Source organism: Dendroctonus ponderosae, unplaced genomic scaffold (genome assembly GCF_020466585.1).
Source record: "Dendroctonus ponderosae isolate FM_Combo_2020 unplaced genomic scaffold, Dpon_F_20191213v2 Dpon_F_20191213_5, whole genome shotgun sequence".
Classification (NCBI taxonomy): Eukaryota; Metazoa; Arthropoda; class Insecta; order Coleoptera; family Curculionidae; genus Dendroctonus; species Dendroctonus ponderosae.
In genome coordinates, this window is record NW_026018715.1 from 12,818,856 (window position 1) to 12,839,540 (window position 20,685).

At 35.7% G+C, this 20,685-nt stretch overlaps 1 protein-coding gene across 2 annotated transcripts; it reads right to left on the bottom strand.

Moving 5' to 3' along the window:
- Positions 1-1,944: 1,944 nt before the first annotated feature.
- LOC109545579 (UNC93-like protein) lies at positions 1,945-19,414 on the bottom strand. Of its 2 annotated transcripts, none has more exons than XM_019916352.2 (7): positions 19,204-19,414; positions 7,337-7,606; positions 4,532-4,818; positions 4,077-4,344; positions 3,862-4,021; positions 2,546-2,813; positions 1,945-2,358 (listed from the first exon to the last, which is right to left on the bottom strand). In XM_019916352.2, the coding sequence occupies exons 1-7, from the start codon at positions 19,245-19,247 to the stop codon at positions 2,078-2,080; spliced, it is 1,578 nt and encodes a 525-aa protein (XP_019771911.2). In that variant the 5' UTR covers positions 19,248-19,414; the 3' UTR covers positions 1,945-2,077. The 2 variants fall into 2 exon arrangements, with proteins under 2 accessions (XP_019771911.2, XP_019771912.2); XM_019916353.2 differs by lacking the exon at positions 19,204-19,414 and adding an exon at positions 10,497-10,808.
- Positions 19,415-20,685: the final 1,271 nt, after the last annotated feature.

Sequence of the window (20,685 nt, forward strand, 5' to 3'; positions counted from 1 at the left end):
GAATGTTCAATTCTCAATCCAACGATGCCAAAACCAATTTTGTGGCACAAACCGTTTTTGAGAAACTTCAAAAAAAGCAGCGTCATGTTTGAGAACACACGCAAATCTAAAACCTCTTGAAAACAAGACTTTTTTGAGAAAACCGCCATCATTTACTTATCGATGGTTCACTTTCTAAAAAGGCCATTTGGTGGTCTATGTAATGATGTAAAAATGAGCGTTCTTGCTTATGTTGCTTCCGAGAAATGACTAAAAACGGGACGGAAAACATGAAATTTTGGCATAATCTTGTACCTAAATGTCTGATATTCAAATTTCGCTTTCTGAGGCAAAACTCTTCGAATTCGCTCACTCATGTTGTTATTACTGAATCGAATGTTCAATTCTCAATCCAACGATGCCAAAACGAATTTTGTGGCTCAAATGGTTCTTGAGAAACTTCAAAAAAAGCAGCGTCATGTTTGAGTCGATTTTGCAACTCGCGAAAAAACACACAAATCTAAAATCTCTTGAAAACAGGACTTTTTTGAGAAAACCAATTAGTCAACACCATGTGTGGTTTTCTTCAAAGAATTAGATAAGGAAAAAAAATCACTATTTTGGCATTACATGCCATAAATATAACAACATGGCAACATAAGCTTTGGGGTAATTCAACAAACATAGCAAAGAAAGAGACCAAAAGCGACCGATTTTTGGGACATTTCTTCACGCCTACTTTCTAGTCGCAATTTGTCTCTGTTTAGACCACAGATTATCAAACTATTTAGACCTCCCGTTCTATTTGCGGCCTACTCTTGCGGCCTGAACGACCAAGCTTTCAATTTTATTTTAGACTTTTTACCTAATGCGACAAAAAGACAGTTCATACAAGAACTGAAAAGTCTCTTGAAGAAAACCTCATTCGCAAATGTATTGCGTCTGAGTATTGAAAGAGTAGATACTCTTTCAATCAACGCTTTCACGAGCTAATTTTGCTTGTAACCGCATGAAAAGTTGCGTGAAATATCTAGGAGAATATTTTGAGTGTTTAATCTGTTTTTATGGGGATTACATCGACTGATAACCAGGGATTTTCAATAAAATAATCCACCATTTGCTGAAACAGAAGGAAAATGTGGAGAGCAAAATGTGCTCAATAAAGCGGGCCATGTAAAAAGCAAAAAGCACCAAGTTTTGCGACAACGACCAATAAAAACCTGGTTTCGAATTTTTCATTTAATTTGCTCTTTACAATAAAATTGGAGTTTGAAAGCGACTGGGGTTGATCCACTATTAAGATAAACGATCCAATATATTCCCAAAAGTGATCGAAATATTTTGCATTCTGTTTCCAAAGCTATTAAGCCTGTTGCATATTTAGTGCTCGCAGCGTTAGAACAAGGAATGCAGCAGTTTAATTCTAAAAATGTTTTTTTATTTAAGTGAGCAATTTATATTCCACAACTTTTTCCTCTATATTAAACGACATCCTTTTGTTACGTTTATTTGGTCGCTTCTTGAAAACCCCCCTAATATTCACTACATGGCATTTTTATGCAGATTTTTTTCCTGTTAGAATTTTGGCTGGGCGTACATAATTGCTTATCTCTCGACCAAGCGGTGATTAATGTGTCTTTGGGGCTTTCCTGCCTAGCAAAGTTATGTGGGCTTTCATTGTTCCTTTACCGGATTCAAATATTTAATTAAATCATTGCTTATATGCATGGCATACGGCTTAATAGATTTTCCTGTTTTGCAATCGCGCTTTCTGTCGCAAAATCTGGATTGCTTCCTTTATAAAATCAGCTTTTGATCTTCGCTACAATGGAATCGTTAGGAGCCGGGCGGAAAGGTTCTTAAATTTTTCCAGCCATCTGTAAGCCATGCCAATTTAAACTGGGATTTAGGATACACTTTATTCGTTGCAATAAAGGTTTCCGTCTGGAAAGGAATAAGGACATCTTTTTGCTACAAATTCTATTACTTGTTTACGTGCTTAGCTTTACAGTCACAAGTTAAGTGCCTAACTGCTGTCTCTTAACCTAGATGCTTATTAACTAAGTTATGTACAAGGTTTTTTCCAAAATCCAGTCAATCAGTCTGCAACTTCCAAAGACTTCTCCTTTTCGCCACTTTTCACCAGCTTAAACTCCCTCTTTCCTCCTAATTCGCCGTCTTTTCCTTTCCACTCAATCACCTCAACGGCAGTGTATCCGCAAGCCCCGATGATAAGAAGACACAGCAGAAGAGACAGCTTTACATCAATGCACAAGTACGGGCTGTAGATGTAAGTAATCACTGATCCTGTAGACTCCCAGAGCCTGAAATTGCTGTAAGCTGCCTCTTCTTTGCCGGGGAATAGAATTCCATACAAGGCTAAAAAAATGATCAAATAAAGATAAATTTGACGTAATTTTAAGCAGAGAAGCAGATGCTCCGCAAAATTGTGATTTTTATGCCTCCGAATGGAAAATAGGGCGGTTTTTGCAGAAAAAAACTGAAGATCGGGAGTCTTGGAATACAATTCAAAAGCATTTGATTCCTGCTAGAAATTTATACTTACAGTTAATTTGTACGAGCCAAATGGCGTCGCAAAATCCCCATAAGCCAGCAATGATGAAAAATGTTAATTTGGCCTGTTCGCTCGGTTTCCACACTAACAAGGTAACAATTAGTGCGACATGTAAAGATAGAGCCAAACATACCACGGGTGATCTTCCCGTGATTTTGATAATTCCTCCAATAAAAATTGACGCTATTCCATTACACACTCCGAAGCAAATCATTACGAAGCCGATATTGCTGATTCCCCATCCGCATGAAACAAATGCCTGGAAGAGAATAAAATATTTAAAAGAAAATCGAATTACTTTTCTAGACTTCTTTAATCTATCGGCAGCTTTTCACCTCATCAACATTTTATTTGCTAATAAAACAGTCAGGGAGATTAAGATTGTCATCTTGTTCTACCGATGCTCAAAGAGCCTCATCTTTAGGTCAACATTGACTCCGTTGGCAAAAACTAGGATTCAGTGCGATTTGAGTGAAACTTTCAGGACTATCAAAGTGTTTTCTATAAGTGGGGAAATTTTCAACTTGCTACTTAGGCACCACTGAAAATTATCTGCTTTTTTTTTATTGTGTGAGAGTGTTAATTTGTAGGTCACATTGAATCGTTTGGAAAAAATCGGCGCTTGAGGTGAATTAACTAAAACTTTCCGGACTCTCAGACTCAAATCTCTTCTATGGATGGTGCAAATTTCAAGATGCTTCCCCATTTTTGTTGGAAGTTATACTGTGTTAAAACATAGCGGACAATTACCTAAAAACGGTATTTTTCACGCGAAATAATAGACACAGGAATAAATATTTTAAGATATACACGGGCCTCTGAGTAGAAACTCTAACGGACAAAGGAATAATAATAATTTAAATAACGGAAAATGAGGATATGAAGAAACTGAAAACTGTAGATTGCTGGAAACGTCTGGATAAGTCTTCCAACCGTCCATACAAGTCAACTACTACTAATTTTCACCACTCGTGCAAAAATTCATTTAAATGATAAAAAGTTATGAAAATAACAGCATGTTTTTGTGTAATGTTTTAAATATAAATTGGATGAAAATGAATATGGATTTGCCAGACTGCGGGACAAGCAATGACAAATCCGGTGCTGTTGGATCGTCGACCGCAAGAGATGAATGTCTGGTAGAAAGGTTTTCCAAACAAAATACGAAGATAAATGACCGGGCCGCGATAATCCACCATAATGGATGAAGAGCAACGGAAACTATCTTAAAATGGGGATCGATTGGGAGTGTTTTCGAATAAATACATTTGAAATCAATGCAATATTTTCGGATAAAAGGCACTTACTGAAGTAAAATCGGCGGCCAGAAACGCTTGTTCGGCGCCAATAAACATTGTGATGGGTAAAATCAGAATTTGAGACGGATTGGCCAGCTGCTTGACGATCACAGCCAACAGTCTCAATCCGGAAATGTCGCTACCACTGCCTTTCCTGCCCTGGTCGTATCTGGAAAACCGCAGCCGAATTAGACCAGAATTTTCGCATTTTCCTCATCAGCAACCTTTTAACGGAGTCCACTCCAAAAGCCACTGCCAGAACGGCTGCGATCATGCAAGCTAGATAAATTCCGGTGATTGTGTTGATTTTGGAAGTAGAAGGAGGAGCCAGATTTGGAATGGCTTCCACAACAGTCCCAGGACAGAAATTTGCTCCGCATATTTCTTCACTATTCCTCGTTGCTGTGGACACGTTGAAGACATCTGCGAATGTTATATTGTTCAGCGTTGAGTTGCTGAGAGCGGCGACTGCGGGACCTTCAGATGAGAGCACTGAAAAAAATTAATTAATAGCTTTAACACAGCTGGAAGTATATTAGATTTCAAGCAAAACGGTTACTGATGACCAATAACACTGTTAGAAGCTGCCCAGACTAATACCCGGTTTGTCTACACAAGAATAGTTTGACTCTCTCAAGCATTTAACATTTTGAAAACCCCTCACTAAAACTCTTCTTACCGGCTGAACTGATGAGATTTCCCCACACCTGGGAAAACTGATAAAACAGGAAGAAAACCCCAAAGAAACGGGTCACTGTTATATCAGCCCCTACTCCCGTGACTTTCGCATAAGCCTCTGATAGGATAGTGAGGTAGGTGCACTTGGCGCACCATAAAGGACCTCCTCCAAAGCCGACAGCTAATCCTGCAGGAATCATGGTGTAGAACCGGGGATAGAACTGGGCCATTATGAAAGGAACGTAGACCAGGAAGGCTAGGCAGATGGTCCATTTTACTCCCAACCATCTGAAACAGAGCAATAAGAGTTGTAAGGTCAGGACAAAGTCTTAACCGTTCAATGGATCCAGGATGAATTTATATGCAAATATTTTCTTTATTGCATTTTGCTGCTGTCGCCTCGCGTATTCAGACAACGTGGTTTAAACCCGTTTACAAACAATTAGCTTGTGCAAAAATCAAATATTGATCGATTAACACCAGCTTCTACATTATTTAGAGTGTTTTTGTTGCGGTTTGCATATTTTAACGAATTCTCTTTGTCTGTGTTTATCGAAAACACACTATGTACTTTTATTTGCCAATTTAAACATGTATTTACTTATTAGCTAAATTACAGAAAATTGGCTCATTAGAGACAATGGGGACTTTCAACTTAGATGTAATAAGGCCATCCTTGAGAGCCCGTAGGTTATTTCATTTATCACAGGCTTGTTCTTGTCATCTACTTCCCCTGTGGCATGTGAGGTCATGGTTGAATCGACTGATGATAATCATCAAGAAAGACAATGTTGTCTTTAGACAGGTTTGGTTCTAAATAAATCGACTTGAAGGTTTGCTTTAGGCTAGTTTTAGTAGTGCATATTCTTTATAACTTTGGGTTTCTTTAAAAGTTTAGCTAGAGGGACAAATTCTCCTAACTTCGGTGCCTTTATTTAGCGCCTGCATATTCTAAACGAAGTTTTTTCTCATCTATGTTTATATGAATTTTTACGCGAATGTAATCCGAATATCCTTCGCTTCCTGAAACTTCCAGTATATTGACTGATCACATGGTTTTTCGTTATTTTTCTTTTCGTCCTTATAATTAAAACTTCAACATCAGTTTGGCTTTATTTTACATAAAATCGATGCACTGGTTTAACGCCTTTAGAGATAATACTACCAAAAATACGTTTTCCTCTATAAATAAAATATAAATGTCGATTCAATCCATTAGTTGCAATAGAAAGATCAATTGCTCGAACGACGTAGTTTGAAGTCTTTTGAGCCTGTTCAATGCACTCGGAATGTCGTCAATATGCAATAGAAACGAACAGTTCGCCTTCGCATTCTAGAGCTTTATAGAGCTTTCAGATGATTGATGAATTTACTTGTATTTTTACGAATTGAGCGAATTATTTGGAATTGGCAATAGCATTGCGTTATCAAACAATTCATGTAAAAACTGGTTTCGCTAGTACGAGTTGCTTGCATCTTCAGAGGTAGTTTGTTCAGCCCTAAATGTCCATGTTTCACCGTGAATCCTGGTTTTTGCAGCTTAGAAAATATCAGATCTGTCCTCTCTTTTTTAAATTTGCAAGCAACAATTTCAAAATTTAACAATTTTTGGTAGATACATGACTCTAAAGAAGCGTTTCAGAAAAACCGCTTGAAAATCAAATTTTTGCCATCTTCCGATACTGGATATTTGCAATCAACTAAACTCTCTCTTATAAAAATTCGCATCTTCCAAATGGCAGAAAGCCAAAAATTTTAAATTTTACAATCTTTATAAGACGCTTCGCTCTAAAGGTGTGGAGAGTTTCATAAAAATCAGGCAAAATTCTGGTTTTTGCCACGTTAGTGAAATCAGTCCAATAATGGAGGAAAATGATCAACTGTGTTCTCCAGTTAAAAAAATTGCGTCTTCCAAACTAAACTTACATGCAATTTAAAAATTTTACCATATTTAGTGCACACTCAAATCAATCGGTGTCGAAAGTTTAATAAAAATCGCCTGGAATCAGGATTTTTGCCACCCTAATGAATATCAGTCCAATAATGGACGAAAATGGTCAACTGCGTCCTCGCTAAAAAAATGCTCCTGCTAAAAAAATCGCGTCTGTCAAACTAAAGCCAGCAGTAAGCTTCAACTTTCACGGTGTTTAGTAGACGCTCGTCTCTAAAGGTGCGTAAACTTACATAAGAATCCCATAAAATTAAAATTTTTAACCAACTTAGTAAAGTGGATCTGAAAGTTAACATATCTGTTTCTTTTTTTCTTTTAAAAATTCGTATCTTCCAAACTAAAGAAAACTAGCAGTTTAAAAATTTCGTCACCTTTAAAAACCATTTTACCCTAAAGATAATGAAAGCTTCATTAAAATCGCCTTAAATCCATTTTTTTTACCTTAAAAAATATCGGCCACGAAAATATGTTTTTAAGCAATTGCGCCCTCTCTTACAAAAAATTGCATCTTCCAAATTGAAGCAATTTACAATTTTTACTATCTTCACAAAGATGCACGCCACTCGTTCTAGCGAAACGTTAGCTCGAATAACTCACCATTTCAGCATCTTTTGAAAATCTATGGTAATTTAGACGAAATTTCAAATACAAAAGAAAACATACGAGAACATCAAAAGAACGAAACATAGACAAATTTATGGAGTTTTGAGCAACAATTTTCCAAACGGACCTGCTTGCATTTTTTGAGCACATTTTGTCCATCGTCAAGAGGGAAATTACTGCAAATTGCCCCTTAATAAGTCCGAAAATGGGTTTTTTGCTGAATAGTTTCTGAGAATAAACCATTTATCTTACCTTATAACGATCACTGGTAGAAAAATGTTGGATAGAATGAGGGAGCCGTAAATAGCAGCCAGTGTGAATGTGCCCAATGAGGCTTCCGCATTGACGGAACTTTGCAAGTTGGAGGCTCCCCAAAAGGCGGTGAATTGCAGCATAAAAGCGAATCCAACCACCAGAACGTTTTTCCAGATTCTCCACTGTTCCTTGGGAGAAAACTGGATGGGACTGTCGTTCTCGTCGCTATTGACTCTTTGAAATTTCGAATCCATTTCCGCCTCAGAACTGTAAAAACAGATAAAGGTTTTCCCGTTGAAAATAATATATGAATGATTCTGCACGTTACGAGTTCCATGTTAATAAAACTTTCATAATGTTCGCGTTGTGCTACGAGCAGAGTTATGAGAATAACTCCAAGTCATCCTTCCGGAAGTTTAAATTAAATTTCTTGCAATATTATGCAGGAAATCTATGCATCTTCTGGCTTACTGCCAAGCATCACGGCCGGGTTTAATGGATTCATGTGAATTTTCCAATAACTGAGTGATGTCTATTTGATCACTTGATATTGAATGGCCATTTGCTCCCTAATCGCTTGGATACTTAACGATTTACGTATTAGGAAATGTATGGGAAATTTCAAAGAATTGAACATTTTCTTCGCGTTAAGGGCAGAGTCGGAAATTTCAACTGAACTCATCAAAGCATCCCGCGCTGCCTATCTGAGTGCCGAAAATTGCGGATAAACTCTAAAGTGGAAAACTCAACTTTGAAATTGGTTTCATAAAGTTTTAGATTCGCAAAAAATACACGACTTTAATAGAAGAAAAACACACCTAAAGCTGTCCATGTTCGCTCAATGGCGAATCCCCAGGATTTGCATATTGATTAGTCTGAGAAAAACCAATATTTTTTTGGACTTTGATTTGCTTCATTTCGCAACTACTGTTTCGGTTATATCGTGACGGGTGGCTAATTCTTCAACTTTTTAACGGGACTTTTTCAGTGCATTTTAGTTTTAATGTGCAATTCTTGACGAAACGTTGATTGTTCTTTTCAAGATAATTAGCTGTATTATTCCACTATTTAAAAATTCATTGTAAAACCCCTGGTAACTTAAACTTAACGAAATTTAAATCCCAAGTAACACGAAGCTTTCGCTATGGATCCCCAGTATCCTCATTTGGATGCCTGAACTGGTTCCTCAGAAACCGAGTTTAGATGAGACCGATGTAAAAATGGAAAACCGCCCAAAAAACCCCAAATATTAAAAATTCATTCTGACGACAACAGCACCTGAAATGGAATAAAATTGACAGCAAAAATACAATAGAGCCTCCTTTATGAAATGCAGCCATCACCATTTCGATATCTCAACCTGTTCAGCAAATATAAATTTCAAAAGAGGCTGATCTAAAATGGAAAAATTGAGCAAAAAACTCCAAAGTTTAAAACAATTGTCTGTAGGCGATAGCCCCCCAAATGGAACCAAATGAGAAACATAAATCAAGAAAAGTATTCTTTATCAAGTGCGGGCATCCCTATTTCAACATCTCAACAGAATTCTCACACAGCAGCGGTAAAAATGAAAAACTGCGAAAAAATACTCAGAAGTTTAAACATTCTTCTGAACGGTACTAGAGCTTTGAACAGAACCAAATTTTAACAAATATAATTTAAAACAAGGCCTCAGTTATCCAGCACAGTAACTCCTATTCTGGTATTGTTGGACGCACCATCTTTTTCTTCAGATAATATCGACGTTAAAATCAAAACCGCCTAAAAACACGCATACTTTTATAACGTTTGTAGTATTTGAATTTTCAGTGATATAAGGAAGCCAAACCAACCATATTTTTTGGATTTAGATATGTTTCGTTTGGTAACAGCTAAACGCTTTATCCAGATCGAAAAATGTAATTTTAGAACGTTTTAATGCGAATTAGTTAAATCCCATTATCATAAAATAACAACATTTGCGTAGGTATTTAAATAGGCGAGAAATCTTGGGCAAGAATCATTTTCAGTTTTAATGCGCAATAATTAAATATGCCTGCAAGCCTACAAAGACTCACAAAATAACGACTGCTTTTCGTGATAAGATAAGTCGTTGACCATTGAAGAGAATTTGCTGATTTGCGTACCAAAACATCAAAGTATTGGTTTCCACTTGAAAATTCGCAGAATAAAAACCAGTTATTCCATTTAGGGTCTCGCTGCTTGTTTGTTTCTTCAAGTAAAAATATTTAAATATAAAAACAAATACAGTATGTATCGAAATTCTCCAGTGATTTCTTGGCGTTTTTCCCGCTTGGTTTAGTTCATTATTATATGTGCACATATTTACATATATAACTCGGCTCACTTTTATAATTAATCAAGGCTGCTTCGGTTTTCCGCGTATTGTTAATTAAGGAAGATCTGATATAATTCACCCTCCACGCACTGTTGAGTGGGCATTTTGCATTTTTTTCCTTTTAATTGGGACTTGAAAGGACACAGCAATGCAAAGCAAAGGCGACCTTGTAGCTGCAGTACATTTTCGAACTGCACCCGTGCAAGTGATTTATTAAGTACTTTTAAAACCGCATTGCAATTATCCTATTATATGCAAACAGAATTTTACATGAATCGATTGTCTCATATCGGCTATGGGTGTTTAACGATTAGTGGATTTGTTCAACTATTAATAGCGAATTATGTGGAAACTTCGGTTTTTTTCAGTGAGGATGGACAACTATACGGTGGCTGCTTTTATACAATTTGTATTTGCATTGTTTTTTAAATTAAATCAAGGAGACTTAAATTAGCTTAAAATTCAGTTGGATAATGCAAATAATTTTAATTTAAAATCACTTTAATAAGAAGCGCAAGAGGACTTGAACCCAATAAGGAATATTAAATTTCAGCACTTGCTTGAAGAATGCTTGGTAAATGCTGATTTACTACTTGATATAATCCAACCATATTTATGGATGGAAAATGCAAATGTAACTCTAAAGTGAATAATGAGTACTTAGGGTTTGAAGCGACAAAGCGGCAACTTATCGTTGGTTATTAGGTTAAAAACAGCGATGCTTCAAAAATCATTAATTTTCATTCATTTGTATTGAATTTATTAAAATTTCACAAAAAACTTATGTTAAAAAATTAATTAAGACTGTGGAAAACTTACCAAAAATTATACGAAAATCCTAGATAGCCACCGGCTCTGTAATTGCACTTAACCCGGTCTGTGACTAAAAATCACATCAGCGAAGAACTAGCCGTCCGACTGTCCCGATACAAGGCCGCGCTATTTCTTCTGTTACCCTTCTAATTTGCCAAAGACTGGAAATGCGGATTTTATGCACGTGAACAATAAAATATTGTCCTTTATTTTGACTCGGTCACACGTCGAAGCTAAACGATTTGAATTTCCCACATGGCTTGCCGTGGGCTTTAGGGAGATCCCCAACCATCACCAACAAGTATTACTTTGAATGTCTTCGCGCCGCAAAAATTATCGGTTATGTTAACTAGGTAGTCCGACCTGTTCTACTAGGGATAGTTAATTGTGACGCTTTCGGAGTTTCCATTTTTTCTGTTACAAAAAAATCTTTCTAATAAATTATAGTTAATCAGCGCAGCTAAGATGTAGCTGATGGATTAAATTGCTTAGAAACTTTAAAAGCCCCCTTCAGCAATGGTTTCTTAATGCCTAAAGGAAAAAACAACATTGATTGAATATTTTATTGTCGATACATTTCCATATATTGTACAATAAACCAACCAATCCCTAATGGCTGGCATTCATGCATCATAACTTCCACAGCACGCCCACCTGCAAGCGGATATTTCAAACACTTAAAATATCGCGTAGTAGAAAAATTATCACGGCAATTAATCAGAGAAAAGCCATAATAATGAAGGTAAAAAAGACATGAAAAAATCAATCGAAACACATGCAAATTAGTGAATATAGCACGATGCAACAGACGTGATATTTCCAGTAAAGGCTAACGGAATTCAATAAAAAAAATTTACAGGAACCAGAAGTAGTTTTATTAGCAAAACGACATTCTGTCTATTATTAGCAAACCAGTTGCGATTTTCAAAGGAGATTTTTATAATTTATGGACACTTTTTCAAGGGGTCAGGGAAATATTCACGGGTACCGAAACAATCGGCGTTTTTTGAGGCAGCAACCACCTCTGAAGATGGAAGTCACTAGTGGTTGCGAAACGCCAGGAAGAAACTTTTCGACGACAACCTAAATTTCTAATTCAGTCCATAAGCAGAAATAAAATCAGGAATAGAATAGACCTTGAACTTGCCAAAATGTGTCGAAAAACAATTAAAAAGTGACCAAAAAAATGTGGTTTCAAAACAGTTTGCGGAACACCAAGTCAGAGGAAAAACTACAATATATATGACTTTCATTATGAACCTAGACCTTGTTGATGTTGAAGAATCAACCTTGAAAGCCAATAATCCAATTTACAATCTAAAATTTGCGTGTGCCTGCGTAAATTAAACGGCAATTTAATATTTATATTAAATCCTCGGTTCATTTCGTAAACACCACTGTTATTCACTTAACTATTCACTTAAGAGATTATAATTATAAAAGTATACTTACTACTAGCAACTTGGATTATTGGAAATAACACGTTTTTCAAGGAATCAATTGATAGTTATTACCGAGCCGAGGAAAAAATTTATAAACCAATATGTTTGTTTTAATGACAATTTATCTTTTTCACTTACGAGGAAGTGTTTTAGTTCGTTGGTTTTTCCTGCAAATTTGTGTTTTTTTTTTGGTTTGTTGCTCGCAGTATTGCGTCAATTTTTATTCTATACATTTTTTGATTTCTCCTAAAGGTGGTTCAAGCTATTTGCAATTTTTAAATTTCATTTAAAGTTAAACTTTGGCCTGTAGACATAAAATTAAAATAAAATTCGACCTCAAATACAGAACCAACGGTTAACAAACATTTTAGTTTGCAAAATTATTTAAATAAAATTTTATAATAAATAGCAAACTTAAAACCTTAAAATTACAATCAATTTTTTTTCAAAAACTCACCCTTCTGCAGGGTTTCCTGATGTTAGAAAAATCCCATATAAATGAAGATGTTTTATAAATGTGCGCTGAAATATACAAATTTGCTCATTCGCTGCTCGAGCCTTTGCAAACATTCTCCCTCAGCTTACCAATGATTAGATATTCATGTCTACATATATAGTGTTCGTTTGTATAATAAATTGGGTTTCTCATGTTACATTATCCTTCGCGATTAATACAAATATAACAAAGGGTTTAAATTCCCCACCTGGCTACTGTGTGTCTGCTAATGATCGATAATAATTAATTTTTTTCCGGAAGAATTAATTAAAATATCACGCTAGCTTCTTTTACTGTTTCCTCAAGGTTTTAATTAGTGCACAGTGTAATTTTCAGGTTTTTTGGCCATTAGCGTAATGGCTGAGGAATTTTTCCTTCCACCAGTATGAATAAAATTATACTTTTGTTGTTGCGAAGGGAATATGATGCGCATTCGCCAGCCATTAAAAGCTAAAGTTTTGCATGAAATATGAACAGTCCGGAGCAAAAAGCACTTTTATTGCAAATTGTTCGTTTACCTCATATATTTTATTTGGAATATTCAGTGTTGGAGTTTTCAATTGACTCAATAAAACCAGAAATTTTGCTATGGACGTAGAAAAGTGGGTGCAGATTTCGAGATCTCTGGCGCTTTCGAGTCTTAAGTGTTACTTTCATGCTAATTTTCCCCGCTCTTATTTTTGCCGTTCATTTTCCGAATTATTTTACCAAAATCTATTTGGTTTTTCATTCTCAAAGTTGATACCTTGAATATTTTTCAATCGGGAAATCCTCTCAGGGACAATTTCGAATTTGCTAAAGTGCTTAAAATCCTTTTAAGAATTCCTTATAAAAATGAAGAAAAAATTACTCAATAGGCCTCGCGAGCAATATTTTATTTTCTTCAGTGTTTCGCTGCTGTGGCAAAAAGCAACATATATTTGCCGGATTTAAGGGAAATCGCACGCTGGGACGTACACCAAGCGGAAATATATTTGATGGCTTATCAAAGGAATGAAAATGTAACATTATCATGAAATCCTTGCAAAAATTGAATGCGTATTTCTGCTAAAAATTGGAAGTTTTCTTGCTAAGAAAGTTGACCGAGAAATAAAATAGAGGCAATAAAAATAACGCGAAAAAACCATTTTGCTTTCAAAATTTTAATTGGAAAATCTTCTATGCGAATTGAAGACAAATCTTTATTGTTGATTTATCATAGATCGACGCAATGGTGAATGGTTTTAACCAACAATTCCTACACAACAATTTAACTAACACTTCCTAAAAATAAAGAGCGGCGCCAATTATTTTTTAATTTTTCAACCTTTCCAAGCCCTGATTAGTAATTGTTACTGATACTAGAAATAAACGGTCAAAAGCCCACGCATTTAGCCACCATCTAGCAAGAAAATTTCTACCAGTCCGCTATGCAGCAGGAAATAAAGGTTGGATGAAGAAATAAGCACATTTTTGATGTTCCCTAGCCAATTCCTGTCCAAACCTAACAATTTACCATCGGAAGAACTGAAAGAAAAAAAAATTCCCAGAAACTTCGGAAAAAAGGCTAATTTCTTCAATCAATGTTTGCCGAAGTCATCAGGAAAACACTCTCCAATTCCCTGGAAGTTGCATGGAAAATTACTGCTTAAAACACCGAATTCTCCTCAATGTTCACATAGAGCTGCTGTACGGAAACACATTTAGAAAAATTGAACAAAATCATGATTTCATAACATTGGTGGCAGCAGATAAACATTTTTTGCAAGAAGAACATTTCAAGGCAACTAATCTCTAAAAGCGAGAAGAAACTGGGTTACCTAAGATGCGATTTTAACCATTTTTCCCGTCGAATCGACATCTATAATCGAGAAAAACCGCAATGCAACACCTTGAACCGAGAGAAGTTATCTATAAAATAACATTCAGTTTTATTGCGCTGTTTTATGCAAGTAGCATTTAACTGCTCATTCCTAGCTAATGACTGGCTGTTAGCTCTGTGTTGAGAAATTTTTGTCAAGATTTAATCGCAACGCTTTTTACCAGGTTTATACTATTTGTTGCGTGTTATTAGGAAGCTGATGCTCAATGTTTTGCCGATTGGTCTTGGTTGAACATCAGCTGAAACTGGAGCAACATGATCAAATAGAACCCAACGGAAGATGCCATCTACAAAGCAAAACTGGATTAGTTTCGCGGTGTTTTGCGTGCGTTCAAGGCTAACCTACCGTCTGAATTAGTGTGGCATTTAACGTGAAAATTCCATAAGCTGATAGTTCATACTGTTCTTCAATTACGCCCCTGATAAGAGCGCTTATCTGCAAACAAACTTTTCATTCAGGGCTTTTCCCGATTGAATTTTTTCGGTTGAACAAATCTTTCTGGCTCACCTTTCTTCTAAATAGGACGTTGCTGTTAACCGGCAAAGTGAGCAGTTCCAGTTGGGTCCTCTTAAATTCACTAACAGCCATTTGACTAACAGTCGCAAGAAAAATAATAGCCAAAGTAACTTGCGCCGATTTGATGAGGGCTTTGATACCAAATCCAGTTTCAAGAAAAATGTACATGTGAGTGAAAAGGATAATCTGCAAATCTGCCATCAGCAGCACCAAAGGAAACCCGTAGATTCGCTCGATTAGTTTGGACAATCTCAATAATGCGCTCAACAAACTAACTGTTTTCTCCAAAGTCCTTTCGTGCTTCATCTGGTACATTGGAGGTAGTTTGCTTTGGTAAATTGGCTGAATATTCGCATTAACTACCGCCAGAATGTGGCTGATGAACAGAATGCACATACAGCAAGTCAGTAGATAGATTTGTGTGACTTTCAATGGAAATAGTTGAATCATGCAGTGCATTAGACTCTGAAAAATTTCTAAAGAAAAATAGCATAGACTCTGGGAAATTTTGAAAAATTACACAATCGCACCTGTAAAACCTCCTGTTTGCAAAGAAAGGCCTAAAAGCACGGCCCATTCACTCAGCGTCAAGACCAAAACGGCCAGAGAAACTGCTCTGATTCTTCGATAAGACTTCCATATTCCCAGGCTTTTTGCGCCATCCTCCACTTTTATTAACTGGTCTCTAAGTTCGGAAAATTCCTTTTGATGTCGAACACAAGAGCTTAATGCGGCCAAGGCAGCTACGGCTACACTAATAGCACTTAATAGTACAGAAATTTCCATTAGAGTGTAGCTGACAAGTTGAGTCGGTTTGAATTCTCTGTATAGTCCGAAAACGAAAACACCATAGTAGAAGACGACGTAGAAAAAAGCAGCCAATTTTCCTTTTATGCCTCGAGTGTAAATGACTAGTAGGTGTTGACAGATGCCGTGCAAACACCCCAAAATCCAATAAGGCTTCAGTAGCTGAAAAAAACAGTCGTCTGATTGCGTTTTGTAGTTTCCAGATAATAAGGGAGCAATTTTCCAATGCTTTTTTGCCACCGTTATCTTCATGCCCGGATATCGACTGAAAAATTGAAGTTTTCGAGGAAACAATCGGACAAATGTAAACGACAAACTCTTTGCTCAGCTTGATAAGTACATTTAAAAGGAATTTGGGACGCAAATTGGGTCATTTTAGGTGCTATTAATAATTCAGCGCATTATTAGAGCAACAAAGGCGCTTTCCCCAGGTTAATAGATCATTAAAATTGTGTACTGTTTGAGTACACAATTTAAACGTGAGTGTAAAAGAACAGAATGAGCTGCTTAGCTTGACTGGCTTCTAATTGATCCACTAAACAATATCCTTTTTGGTAAATCCCATGTAATTATTATGCTAATGGGTCTTCAAAATTACCAGTTTTTTTCAAAGTGATCATTCATAGTTTGCGAATCTAAATTTAAATTTAACAAAAATCTAAATATGTGAATGATATTGACCTCAATGAAGGTGCATTCTGACCAAATAATAAGGGATTTTTGTTTCTCTCTTTGATGTCTTCATTTGGAACACTTTAAGGGAAAATACGGATCGAATATAGGTAGATGAGATGAGCGTTTAACCACCGAGGTATAAACCATCTGCTTTAAGGTGGCTTAAATCTCACAGTTTTTCCACTTTTGCAATTTTGAACTTGCCGGGGTGGTTCGCTAAAATTACATTAAAAACAGCCATTTTTCGCTTTATGCAGCGAAAATGAATTAATCTCTTGAACCTCGTTAGACTTTTAAATATCCTCTCGAATAGCTTATAATTACGTCCCATGAAAGAAAAGCAACAGCAAGCTCACCCCCTCAAGTCGATAAAAACTTTTGGACTTTGCGGCCAAATTCACTTTTCAATCCGATAGTTCAGTCGAGAAATGTGTTTTTTTGATGCCTGAAGACTGGCAGAAGACTTATTTGCCACGTGCAGTCGAAAATTTCATGTCGAGAGGGTTAATTTTTTTTGCTGAGTGTTTCAGTCTGCCTAAGAAATATATTGATGCGAATCACTATAGAGGATGACAACTTAAAGCTTGCAATGTATATACATATTTGCGAAAAGTGGTTATAAAGGTAGCAATTAGTAGCAATTTAAGTTGCCAACTTTCACAAAGCAGATTCTGTTGCTATTAAGGAAAGGAATGGGAGATCAGAACCTGAGGAAGCAGCTCAAGTTGAAACTCTGAACCAGTTTTTCTTGGACTCAACTTTACCGAAATAGAAAAGCATAAGTTTAATCTGTATCTGCTTTATGCGACCAACTGTTTACTGGCCCTCAACATTCCCAGCCGTAACGCCACTTGACTTTTTCCTATGAGGACAATTTCGAAATTATTTTTAATTTGAGGTTTTTCGCCAAAATACTGGGCTAATTTACTATTTTTTTTGGGCAAAAATTAATTGTTTTGCTGGGAAATATTAGTGGAAAAATTGGTTCAACGTCCAAGTGAACGTTATCAATTTCCCAGATAAACGATAATTAGTATACGATTTCCAGCTAGGTATGTTAACAGTACATTTTGCCTTGATAAAAGCTATTTGTTGGTTCCCAACTATGTCAAGCTGATAATATTGATGGTTTTAAAATATATTATGAAGTCGTTATTTATCGGGTCTAACTCGTGGGTAAACTTCGATGGAAAAAGGCCCCAGTTGAACAAAAACATTTTCGTGCTAATATTGAGGAAAAATTACGATTCATGATCACGTTTTATTATTTTAAGATCAGGTTTTTTCGAACTATTCATATCGCATTAAGAGTAGATATACTATTATGATTATTACCCTGAATGAGCAATAACAATGTTACCATCCTTGGGATCTTCACGAGTTTTAATTACTTTACATTAAACGCTATTATAAATCTGCTTTTAATTGTGGGATCTTAATCCAAACATGAGTTTACTTATTGATAAGATTTACCGTCACCTCGAATGTAAAAGACAACTTTTTCTTTAGGAAACCATCTTCAAGTCTTTTATGTACACAGAGCAGAGTCATATGGATAATTATTGCACATTCGCGAATGTATGTGTTTTGTATTAAATACCGTTGGTTTAACTACGTAAATATAATTTCTGATAGGTTTGTAAAAGTTATGTGTATAAGGCATACAAACACAGGGTCAGTTGWTTAAGGCTTGCAAGRTAGAAAACACCTGCAACATAATAAAGTCAAATTTAGTYAACTAATTTGCAAAAAGAAAACAATTTGCTCTGGYGGRTTGAAAAAAATCAACARAAACTTGTCTAGTTKTCTCTTCGCATTCATTCATTGCAGAGTTKRTCCTTTGATTTCTKCTTTATTTTGCTGGTTTTTTTAGTAAATTTAYTGCAATTTTTGYGCATTTTGATTGAATATGATCCTGCCCCATTAATACGTGTAGTTTTATTTGTATAAACACGGTTATTGAGTCTGAMAGGTTTGTGATARGGAAAAAAATCCGTGTTTCCTTAATYAGTTTCTTTAATTTTCCKTTATAATCTGCATATGCCTAARTACTGACATCAACTTTGGGTTTTTAACAATCYACTGGAATTTTYTCTTTATTTSSGAATTCTGCACTAAATTGGSAGTAATTTCATATCACAKRGGYGCCTCTTTCTTTCCATTSYWCATTGGCAGTTTAAGTTTTTTTTTTGTGAAAAYCTTCTSTGGAAATGGATSGTTTRAAAATAAWTTTCTAACTTCCAGAAAGTGTCAACCTCTGTATTTTCTGCAGCTTTTAGAGAAAGAAATGRAMTTTCTTTGACGTATTTYGAAGTTGTTGGCTGCTCAGATGCGTTTTATACAAGATAAAATTTCAATTAATGAAAGCGACTTAATTGACTAAAACTAAGTTTTTTAAATAGATATGACAACTATTTTGAACTTGAATTTATTTGGCAATCTGAATGATACGAAAACGTTTTCACTCATAAAAACGCAGCGAGCAATTAAAAGACAAAACAGAAAAAATCTGAAGAAGCAGGTTGCGATCGCTGACAGTTTCTGAGAAACTCACTTTCAAAATGCTCATTGCAGAGTGTACTTTTGGCAAAAATTAACTTGGCGCTCAACTCAACTCGTATCAAATGATTGAAAATTTATGGTTAAATCGCAATTTAATCAAACCATTTCGTACTAGCGCTGTATGCAATGTTGAAACGATGCGAAATTTACTTTAAGCGCAGAAGTTGCTTGAATTTACTTGCATTATCGTGCATACAGTTGCTGTTTCTTGACATTTACAACAAACACAAATCATCCTGTTTTAAAAGTGCGCATTTTGTAAATTCTTTGAAAGTAAACTAAAAAGAAACTTGAGGTTCCAAAGGAATTTTTCACGGTGTTCAAAACCTGCACAATAGATTTTTTGTACTCACCAATCATTTTTCTCCTGCACTTTATCCGATATGGAATAAACCATTTTAATTGGCCCGATTGAATTGCTAATGCCCAATTACACACAATCACTATCAAAGTCGATCCTTCCAATCGCCAGAAAAACGCGCTACTCGCAAGTGCTCTTCAATTCACTCGCTTCTTGTTCTTCGATTCAACTAATGCAAGTAAACCATTAGAATATTGTCGGCATTAGGCAAGGTGAGATAAATCCTTAGCCGTCCTTGCATTGGGTTTGTGAGATTTTTAATTTTTCTAATCACACCACTTAACTGCTTCAAAACAGCGAATTAATTCACTCAAATTAAGTTATTGCATTATGCGTGCTAACTGGGACACAATTATTTTGATTGTGGAAATTATTTCTCAGTTAATCAAAAAACAGTGGCGATTACACGGTGAACTAGTTGTTACCTAATTTGAAAATTGGTTAATTAATGCGCGCATTCAAGTTCATTATCAAACGAGAGCTGTAGTTGCATCATTGTGTATTGAGGCATGGTTTCACATTCCGGCCAGTTTTTATACGCCTAAAAAATATTTAAATATAGGCTTTATCAGAAATGCTTGACTATTTAAAGAGGCATCAGATTTTTCAAAATTTTGTTTGCGAATACCTGTAGCAGATGGGAAATGCATTTGCAATATTACGGGAAAAATCTGCATGTATTCATGCAGTTCAGCCCACGGAAGCGTGATTATTTTCATTGATTACAATATATATCGGCGCTTGTTCGCTCTTATAGTGGATTTAGATCAGTAGTATTAGGTTTTGTGTTCTTTCAAATAGTGGCGAGTTTCTAAACTGGTTAAATAGTAACAGGGAGTAACAGCTTGTAACAGTGCCTAGTTAGTTGGCAACAATTTTTTAAATAGTCCATGGAAAAAAATAAACGAGGGCAAAAATGTACACTTTTTGCTGTAGTTTTTCGACAAATTTTACTAGAAGTTTCGTTATTCAATTGCGCCTTAAGTTGTTTTTATTCTCCGATTAGAGTTGATTATATCTGACCACACCCTCATGTAGTCATACGGCTGATATGCAAATAGTGGATGATGGCAAAAAGAAAATATTACGTCAGTGTTGTTTGCAAATGCAAACTTCAAACGATTGCTAAAAAACTGATTAGATCCAAAATTTCCTTAACAGAAAAAGTCAAGGACATTTTGAAATAAAAAACGATAAAAACAATGATTAATTTAAGAGGAACACGATTCCGATAGATAATTACCAAATATTTGATGGACGGAATCTTTCCAAGCCATCTAATTCAGGGTTGATTGGTTTATAATTAGGTGCTGTTGTGAAATGCCGTCTTTGTTAATAGGAATTTGGCTGAAATTTGTGCAATTTGTTGAAGATTATTTTGCCTTTTTTCGCAAATGATATTCAAATTTTGCTCGATTGATCAGATTTAACTGCTGACAAACGAGAAATTTATTAGACTGAAGAGAAAATGAAA

Excerpts from the sequence above, each read along its gene's own strand:
- LOC109545579 (XM_019916352.2), bottom strand. The coding sequence starts at position 19,247 with ATGGTTTATTCCATATCGGATAAAGTGCAGGAGAAAAATGATTG. Across the intron at positions 4,022-4,076 it reads GGAGTGGACTCCGTTAAAAG|ATACGACCAGGGCAGGAAAG; the intron begins GTTGCTGATGAG and ends GCGGTTTTCCAG. Across the intron at positions 2,359-2,545 it reads TTGGCTCGTACAAATTAACT|CCTTGTATGGAATTCTATTC; the intron begins GTAAGTATAAAT and ends TCATTTTTTTAG.